Source organism: Dothidotthia symphoricarpi, assembly GCF_010015815.1.
Source record: "Dothidotthia symphoricarpi CBS 119687 unplaced genomic scaffold P153scaffold_3, whole genome shotgun sequence".
Classification (NCBI taxonomy): Eukaryota; Fungi; Ascomycota; class Dothideomycetes; order Pleosporales; family Dothidotthiaceae; genus Dothidotthia; species Dothidotthia symphoricarpi.
The window spans coordinates 1,713,282-1,723,750 of NW_022985010.1; the positions used below are offsets into that span (position 1 = coordinate 1,713,282).

Sequence of the window (10,469 nt, forward strand, 5' to 3'; positions counted from 1 at the left end):
AACTAGTCTAGAAGTAGAGGTAGTTAATACGTAGTTACTAGTAAGTGTTTCTAGTAACTACGTATTAACTACCTTTTTCTACTAGCTTAAGCTAAAGAAAAAGAGATAGAAGGTAATACTAGTTATATATTCTACATTAGCTAGTAGTAAAAATTAGGTAGCTATATAGAGGCTAATAATGCGCTTCTTCCTATATAATAAAATATAACCCTTTTATTTTTAAGTATTACTACCTATCTGCTAACCCTAACATGCTAGCAGGCTTAGAAGACTAGTAGAAGAACTAGTCTAGAAGCAGAGGTAGTTAATATATAGTTACTAGCAAGCGTTTCTAGTAACTATACACTAACTATATAATTACTTAATCTTATATATTATCTACCTATCTAAACAAACCTATGTACTTCCTAAACAGTATATTAAACTATTTTATTTACCTATAACTTAGTCTAACTTCTTTTATAATATCTTTATTAGAATATTACTAGTTTTATAAGAGTATTAATATCTAGATCTATATAGATTTTAAAGAATATAAGACAACCTTAAAGTTACTTCTTTAAATATTATTCTTTGTATAATATAATAACTATATTAGATAAAGCTCTAGTAGAATTATTTTATACTAACCTCTAAACTAGAGGATTAAAATATAATAGTTTATTAATTATTAATTAACTTTAAATATTACTTGCAATACTCTAAAAGCCTAGATTACAATCTTCTTATCTTTAACTATATATTATAAGTCTATAATTAACAGTAATATAGTTATATAGTAGTATTTCTTTCTTAACTATTATAACTTGTCTTTTAACTTATATCTATTTATTAATATTCTTTATTTGTTTTGTAAACTATAATAAATAAACTAAGGTAGATAATTAAAAGCTAATTTACTAATTTAAGCGTTACTTAGTAGACTATACCTATATATAATAAGTTTATATAACTTTCTACATCCTCTTTTTATTTTCCTTATTATTACTATTTAAACTATAGCTAACCTATCTCTATTTACTATTATAGAGAAAGCTTCCTCTCTTACTTTATCTTTACGCTGCTCTATATTAATAGCAGATTTCTTTAGAAGTATAAACAGTATTACTCTACAAAGTTAAAGAGTTAGTCTAGCCCTAAGTTTTATACTAGTTACTTACTATTATCTTCTAGACCTAGCTCTTCTTATCCTTAACCCTTTATTCTCTTTAAGAGAGCTCTCTCTTTTTAGACTAGTTAGATAATAATTCCTCTAGTAACTACTTAGGCTCTAACTAGTCTTAACTAGAAGAGTCTAATATTAATGTTAATCTTATATACTAGAGTAATAGTATAGATAGGAATACTAATTCTCCTATCCCTACAACTAAGAATAACTACAAAAGACAATAATATATAAAATAAGAAATCCTATAATTATAACTTTAGTATAAGAGCAGCTAACCTAAGTCTTTACTAGCAGTATTTTTAAGTCCTTACAAATAGAGACCTTTCTCTGTAACTACTATACTTTAAATAAGCTCTCCTAGTTTAACTTATAGAGATTAGTAATATATGCCTCTACTAATACAATAAATACTAAGCTATAGGCCTTCTAGAACTCTGCTAGCCTAACGTAAAAAATAGTTCTAAGCTAGAAATTATTCTACTCCTTAGCAACGCTATACTCTAACCTAAAGGAGGTAAACAACTATAACTCTACAGTTAGGTACGCCTTCTTAAGAATAAGTCTAGATAAATAAGAGTTATAAGGCCTCTTTAAGCCTACTAAAGCTAGTTTCTTCCTAAGTATATATTCCTTCTTAAATGCCTACAAGATCTACGCTAGATCCTAGAAGTAGTTATAGTTTACCTAGGCAAAGATTACCTTCCTTAGATCTTAGCTCTATTCTATATCTAGCTAATAACTAGTTTAGCTCTAAGCTATCTTTACAATTAGTAAAGCATCCTAATATATACACTATAAGTAGTTAGTTAGCTATCTACTATTTCTTTAAAGTATTTACTAATATACTATTATAGAAGGAGATTACCCTTATCTAATTAGAGGTTAATCTTATATTTATAGGTAGTATAGACTTACTAGGACACAAGAGTATATAGATGCTAGTAATATACTATCTTATATATAAGCTATACTAAGAAACTTAGAAATATCTCCTAGATAGATATAATAGCCTAGACAGTATAAATAGCTATAAGGCCTATATATTTAAGGTTATTCTTTCTATCTAGAAGATTACTTACTTAATAGCTGCTAGGCTGCAGTATTTACTAAAGGATAGACTATACGCTTAGAAATCTCTCTATATAAGTATAACTAAATTCCTTATAAACTAAGATACTCTAAGGATTATAAGACCCTCCTAGCATAACTTTTCTATAAGGATAAACTTCTATATATTTAGTAACCTTATCCTAGCTATTCTTTACCTCTAGTGCCTAGGCCTATCCTAAATCTATTAAACTACTACAGTATTTAAAGATAATAATAAGGCTATAGCTATATAGGCCTTTCTTTCTGCCCTTTCTAAGTAGTTAAGGCATTTAGAGTTAATTATAAATAATTATATGTATAGTACTGCGTTTAGCTCTCTAGAACTACTTCCTAAGGTAGGCTAGTAAGCTATACACGTATTTAACATTATAAGATAGATATAGATAGAGATTAGTGTAGTAGTAAACTTATAGATAAGAGAGGTTACTAGCCTTCTTTCTATCTTAGAAAGGGTAATCTTAATAAGAGAAAGCTCTAAAGCTAATCTACCTACATATACCCTTTAGAATAACGTTAAGTATACCTACTCTAGTAGCAATGCGTAGATGCGTTAATATATAAATACCTAGAGAGCAGTCTATACTATTAGCTTTATACATAGACTAAACAAAAAACAATAAAAAGCCTTTAATAAGGTAGCTCTTAATCTATATAGAGTTATAACCTTATCTCTTAACAGTACTATTATTAAAGAGGAGAATTTACTATAGTATTTTATTTATTATTATAGCTATTACTCTTACGTTTAGGCTACCCTAGAGCTTTTTCTTAAGCTAGAATTCTAGTTTAAAAAGCAAAGTCCTCTTAGAGCTATCTCTACAACAGCTACTATTAATAACCCTAAGGTAGAGATAATAAGAAGGCTTCTACTACTTCTAAGCCTACAGAAGTTCTCTCTTAAGGAGGTTACTAGATTTCTATATCTTATAAAACAGGCGCCTTAATTTAGAAGGATATATAATAGAATCCTATAGCTACCCTAGCGTATACTTTTCTTATTATAAGTGTATATTATATACTAGTATAAGAATAGAAATCTCTTTAAAAAATTATATAAATAGAGCTAATATCTATATACCTTATAATAGGATTTATGTAGCTAATTAGCCTATCTAAACCTATATAGGCTATATATTATTTCCTAGCTTTAACTCCTTTCTAGCTACTTTAAAGTAATAAGAGTAATATAACGTTATTTAGTAAGATACTAGTAATCTACGCCTCCTTTTAACCTCCTTTAAAACTATATATAAAATACTAACTACTTTAGGTTTAGGGTAGTATATTCCTTCTGTTAATCCCTTAGTAAGTAAGATAAGAGGATAATGCGTTATATTACCTTACTTATTAAATAGAGCTATAGCTCTACTCCTACCTAAATTCTAGATTCCCTTAATAACCTACCTTTTTCTAATAAGATTAATAGTCTACTATAACTTCTACTTACTCTCTATCTATCTATACCTTTTACTATAACTTCTTTAACCTAGCTTTGTAGCCTAGTTATAACTCCTTATAAAGTTAATTAGAACTATATTAGCTACTTTACCTATACTTCTCTCTACTTAGATAAATAATATAATACTAAGTTTATAACATACTAGTTCTACTTTACTAAGCTAGCAGAATACTATAGCCTCTCTTTACTAGCCTATAGTAACTAGCTATTTATAGCCTATAATCTAGAACTAGCACTACAGTAGATCTACTAGTACAGCTAGCTTAATAAGCTTCTTCTTACTCTAAAGTAATACCTTCTAGAAGGAGTATTTCTTAATAACTAAGTTGCCTCTCCTAAGACCCTACTAAGGCTAATCTACCCTAGCAAGGTAGTAATAGTTAATAACTCTAGATATAGAAGCTTACCTTACTCCTACTAGACTATATCTAATATAGGTAAATTAGTTAAGATTATAAGTGCCCTCTTAGTATTTAATAATAAGCAGCTGCCTACTACTCTCTAGTATAGTATAGCAAGAGTTATTATTAAAACAAATCTAAAGATACCTATAAAAGAGGAAGCTAGCAAGGAAAGTAGTAATAAGAATACTAATATAGAGGGTAAAGATAATAATAAGGCTATTATAGCAACAGAACAAAGTTAAATTATAAAATATATACTACTCCTAGAATTAAAAGTAGAGGAAGAGAAGATAGAGGAGTAGGTAGAGTAGGTAGAAGAGTAGGCAGAAGAGCAGAAAGAGAAGATAGAAGAGTAGAGAGAGAAGATAGAAGAGTAGAGAAAGAAAACAAAAGAGCTAGAAGAAAAGAAATTAGAAGAGCAGCTCTCTAGAGTAATAACTACTATTCTAGATAAAACTACTATATAATAAGAAGAAAAAGTAGTAAGAGAAGAAGAAGAAGAAAAAGAAGAGGAAGAAAAGGAAGAAGAAGAAAATATAGTAATAAATATTTCTACTATAGAAGAAGAAGATAGTTAAGAAGTTACTACTATTAAGTAGGAAGTTATTACAGTTAAGGAAGAGGCTAAGGCTAAAGTAGCTATAGAAGTAGCTATAGTTAAGAAAGAAGTAGCTATAGAAGTTATTATAGAAGTAGCTATAGTAAAGAAAGAAGTAGCTGCAGAAGTAGCTATAGAAGTAGCTATAGTAGAGGAAGAAGTAGCTATAGAAGTAGCTACAGAAGTAGCTACTATTAAGAAAGAAAAGGAAGAGAAGGAAGAAGTTATAGAGGTTACTACTAAGGTTATAGAAGTTACTACTAAGGTTACTGTAGTTAAGGCAGAGATACCTACTAGGAAGCGTCAGCGTATAGATTCTCTTAATACTACCTATTCTAGGCAAAACTAAGGCTAGCTAGAATTATAAGCAGAGTTAGGCTCTAGCAGTTTTAGTAATTTACTACTACTACCTATATACGCAAAGCTGCTAAATCCTATAAAGAAAGTATAAGCCTAGCTACGCAGCCTTATTACTCTATAGGCTCTACAGTAGATCTTATATATATAAGACTACGCTTATAAGGACTCTAGAAGCTATATATAAGCCTTATAAAGAAAGTAGAATAAAGCTTCTTCTTCTCCTAGTTCTTCTAAAGTATTAGATAAGTTCTATACCTACTTTAACTATATTACTAGCATAGTTAATAAGAGTACAGCCTAGGTACACTTCTAGACCTTTATTACCTATATAAAGCTAGTTAAGATAGAAATAACTCTTTAGAATTTTACAGAATAAAGTACAAAGAATATAAGGCCTTAGCAACCTAGTAACTCTAACTATAATATAGCTAAGGTATATTATATAAAGTAAAAGTATAGCCTAGGTAACTATAATAAGAGCTCTACCTACTATAAAGCCCTAGGCTAGTTTTAAAAGCGTATCTAAGAAGCCTGCTTCTAGTCTTAGCTATTATAGTAGGGCTATTACCTAATTATTCTTATACTTACTGCCTACCTTAGCTTCTCTAAGCTTAGAAAGACTCTTAGTTCCTACTTTAGTACTCTAGGCTATAGGAAGCTAATTATAGTCCCTTTTACAAAACTATATCTATCCTTACATAGCCTATCTAAGGTAATAAAAAAGAGTATTAATAAGTTCTTACTTAGAGGTAATAAGGGCTTAAAGCTTACATTTACATACGTATACTTACTACAAGATAAGTATATAGCCTAGAAGGGCTTTAGTATAATAGTAGCTAGTAACCTAGATAAGGAAATTAAAACTATCTAGATTATATAAAAGAAGCCTACTAGTAAGCTAGAGGAGCCTACTAGTAAGCTAGAAGAGTTAGCTAGTAAGCTAGAAGAGTTAGCTAGTAAGCTAGAGGAGTTAGCTAGTAAGCTAGAGAAGTTAGCTAGTAAGCTAGAGGAGTTAGCTAGTAAGCTAGAAGAGCCTCTTACTCCTGTAAGGAGACCTAAGGAGCCTTCTATAGAATCTAACAGAAAATACTCTTCTAATAGCCTAAGAGACTCTTTCTACAGGTCTTCTAGAGCCTCTTCCTATAGGTCTTCTAAGGCGTCTAGAAAGAAGCCCTCTAAAGAGTCTTAATAAGAACCTTTATAGAAATTATTATAAAGAACTGCTAGGAAATTATTTAGAAGATAGTCTAGAGTTTAGTATTAGAGAATAATATTAGCGCTTAGAGTATCTATAATATATATCCTAGTTCTTATTAATTTCTAATACTATATCTACTCTAAGAGCCTATACTTTACTTTACTAGTAACTACAGTAAACTATAAAGCAGGTACTAAGAGCTTACTTAATAGGTATAATAGAAGAAGTAGATAATTCCTATCTACTATATAAACTATCTCTTCTACACTCTTTTCTTACACTATTCTACCTATCTTCTTTCTGCTAACTTACACTCTCTAGCTCTGCACTATTTTTACTATTATTTAACTATCTAACTAGAGTTACTATTACTATACCTTCTCCTAAAAGAAAGGCAGAGGACAGCCTAAAGAACTTAATACGCGTAAGATATTAAGCTATATACAGCTAGAATTACTGCAAAAGAAGAGAGGGAAATCTTATATTTAGGTTCTAGATTCTACCTAGCTTTACTCTCCCTACACTACTATTATTACTACTGCCCTAGGTACTACAGCACAAGAATAGCCCCCTTAGCAACTAGTAAAATAAATCTTTCTTTTCTTTAGGCCTATTCCTAGAAAGCTGTACCTCTAGTACACCTATATATAAAGTATACCTAATAGGAGAAGCATATATAATACTGCCTAAAGAAGAATAGCTAAATTTACTATATCTAATACCTACGCTAGCTACACTAGACCCTACAGATATAGAAGAGCTAGGCCTATACGCATTTAAGCCTAATACAGAAGTAGAAGAATCTAATACAGGCTACCTAGATAATAGATAGCTAGATCTGCCTATAGCAGAGGAGGTAGAGAGCAGCCTAGGCAATAGTAATAGCCCTAGCCTACACCCTCTTTTAGTAGACAGCATAGAAATCCTAAGTAGAATAAGTTAGCCTACTAGTCTACTTAATAGGAGAGAGCTACCTCCTAGGCAAAGAGAAGTAATAGATACTCTTAGTACTATATTCTTATTCTATTATTATATATATAGTAAGTTCCTATACTACCTCCTTCTTAGCCCTATACTTATATATTTGTGTAGCAAGCAGCTAGCTAAATATTACTACTAATACACTAGGGGCATAGATGCTAGTACAGGTTAGCAAGCAGATTAAGAGCCTAATCCTAGTAGAGCTAAAAGACAAGGATAACATACCTATAGCTACTCTAGCTAGATTTCTCCTGTCTAATAAAACTACGTAATTAAGCTAGTCTTTGCCTTCCTAGCTCTCTAAGCAGATCTAGTAGAATAAGCTGCTTACTAGCTGTAGAATACTTAGCCCTAGATAGGTACTACTAAAACTAAGCCTAGAGAAGTTAGAGTAGGCGTTCTAGACTCTCTAGCAACTTATAGTACAGAAGGGCGCTCTTAAGTAGTAGTTTAATATAAACAGTATAACCTTTAGAATAAGAAGCCTTGCTATCTACTAGATAGCTTTCTATATATATTAGTATCTAAACTACCTACAGTCTATCTAGTAAGATTAAAAGGTAAAGATAGCTAACTAGGAGGCCCCTATATACTATATAAAGTATATTGCGCTTAGATATAGTATCTTTTTAGCTAGCTATAACTTTACTACCTACCTATTCTTTTCCTACTACCTATTTATTAAGAGCAAGAGCTACTAAGATACTGTTAGCTACCTAGACAATAAGTTACTAGAAAGACTATTTAACTAGGCTATTTATCTAGCCCTATACAAAGAGGTAAGAATAAATATTACACAGTACTATCCTACTAGCTTCTAGAATATATGCGCAAGAGTATATGTTAAGGCAGAAATAGAGTAAGGGGTAGGTAATACTACTAGCATTATATTAGCTAACCTAATTACAGAGAAGGACCTAGATAGGCTCTAAGTAAATATCTAGCAGCGCTGCTCTACTATTATAGGTACCTATAACAGCTAGAGGAACGTCTTTTGTAAGCTGCAGCTTATTATCTAGGCCTATAATATTAAGCTTTAAGGTACCTACTCTATATTACAGCTATAGACCTTCTACGTATTTAACTAGATAATAAACACTATATTCTATATAGAGTGCCTAGGCTACGTAGATTAGCGCTACTACTAGGTAGATCTTACTTAAGAGGTAATTACTAGCTAGCCTAGCTATACTATCCTAGAAAAGCTAGCCTGTCTCTATAAGTAGGTTAGAGATAGCCTACAGAAGCTAGGGTAGCCTAAGAACTATGCTACTACCTATCCTATAAAAGAGTTATAGAATATAGGCACTCTTACTATTAAGCTATATAAGCAGTCTAACCTGCATACTAGTAGGATAGTAGATATTAAGGCCTATAATATTAATAAGGAGCAGTTTACAGTACCTATTAAGAACTACCTCCTCTTTAGAAAATAGGCCCTAGAAGGACTTAGCCTCTCTAACTCTAGGCTGTAAGAGTAGTATTAACAGGAGATAGAAAGAAACTATATAGATAGAGTAAGCCTCTAGCGCCTAGTATCTATATATAAAAGTATAAAGTGCTAGGTCTAAAGCGCACTCTCTAGATCTAGCTAAGCTAGGTACTTTTATAGTATATAGAAAGAGTACTATATTACCTATAAGTTATTTACAGCCTATATCTACAGTATAGTGCTACTAGCAGTACTCTTAGACAGCCTAGGCCTACGCTAAGAGGCAGACGTAGAGTAAGAGTAGAGAAAGGCTAGGCTAGAAGACTAGCGTAGAAGTAAGTAAAGTATAGTAGAAGAAAGAGACCTAACACTAATAACCTACTTTCTCTTCTAGATTCTTAACACAGAAGAGCTTAATTACTTCTAGATAGTAGATATAAACTACTAGCTAGCTTACCTAGAGTCTATTATTAAGGTTACTACTAAGTATACGCTAGGCTCTAAGGCATCTAGTGCACTAGACGTAGATAAGGACTAACACAGCACCCTTACCTTAGCTATACTACGTCTTCTTAACGCTAGTCTAGGATACTACACTATAGATAGAAGTATATAGCAGAGTGTTTCTAGAAAGTAGAGAAAGAAAAAGAGGCAGTAAGAGTAGTTTAGTAGCTAGGACACTAAGAAGCTTAAAAAAGGCCTTAATATAAAGCAGGTTATTAAGTAGTATAGTATAATATAGCTACTACTCTATAGTGCCTCTAGCTATAGGCTACTTCTTGCTAGCTAGACTAGCCTACTATAGATTTACCTACACCTACAGTAGCTACTAGCTGTTAGTAACACTAGCCTATAAGATATATTTTAACAGAAGAATATTTTCTTTAAGGCTAGCTCTAACCTTAACCTCTAACTTTAGGTACTAGGCTAGTATATTAATAGTCTTGCCTAGAAGAGTAACCTGCGTAACGCTTCTCTACAGTATAAGATCTACTAAGCTACTACAGAAACCTACGTTAAGAAATATAACTAGTAGATATAAACAGTTCTATAGAAGTAATAAAAGGACTATATCTATATTACCTCTAGGTTAGCCTTACTACGCTTCTTTTCTAGTAACTTTAAAAGCTTTATTACCTACACTAAAGGTAGTAAGAACCTAGTAGATAGATTTATCTACCTAGGCTATAGCTAGATTACCTCTATCTTTACCTCTACGTTACTAATACATATAGTAGCTGTCTAGTTATAAATAGGTAAGGCTTAGCAGTTCTCCTAGCACAGCTCTAGCCTATAGCAGGACTATATCTGCTCTCTCTTTATCTAGAAGCCTAGCTAGTTTTAGTATACAAAAGGCCTCTCCTTCTACCTACTCTACATTAGTTTCTAGCAGATTATTAGATACTAGTTTAGAGACTATAAACTAGAGCCTAGCTAACTCTCTAAGTTTAAGGCCTTCTTCTGCCCCTAGGCTTCTAAGCTTATATTTATTACTATACAGTATAACTTTAATAAGCTAACCCTACTCTATAACTTACCTATAAAGAAGTAAGAGTAGTCTAAGTAGCTCTTTATACTAGAATAAACCTAGTTTATCTGCCCTACTACAGATCTTAGTATAGTTAATATTATACTGTATAATAACTAGCTACGCAAGAAAGCAGAGTAAATAGAGCTAGACAAAGCACTTCTAAAGAAAGAATATAGCACCTTCCTTACCTCTTTCTAGGCCTATCTAGATCTGCCTATATATAAGAAA

The 10,469-nt window shown here is 31.5% G+C and overlaps 1 protein-coding gene across 1 annotated transcript; it reads left to right on the forward strand.

The window, feature by feature from the left end:
- Window positions 1–2,571: 2,571 nt before the first annotated feature.
- On the forward strand, window positions 2,572–5,098 carry P153DRAFT_353977 (uncharacterized protein; the record flags this gene model as incomplete). The annotated part of the gene is made up of 6 exons (XM_033666474.1): window positions 2,572–2,613; window positions 3,555–3,583; window positions 4,248–4,339; window positions 4,616–4,680; window positions 4,741–5,041; window positions 5,079–5,098. 6 exons carry the CDS (start codon window positions 2,572–2,574, stop codon window positions 5,096–5,098), a joined length of 549 nt encoding a protein of 182 aa, XP_033528047.1.
- Window positions 5,099–10,469: the final 5,371 nt, after the last annotated feature.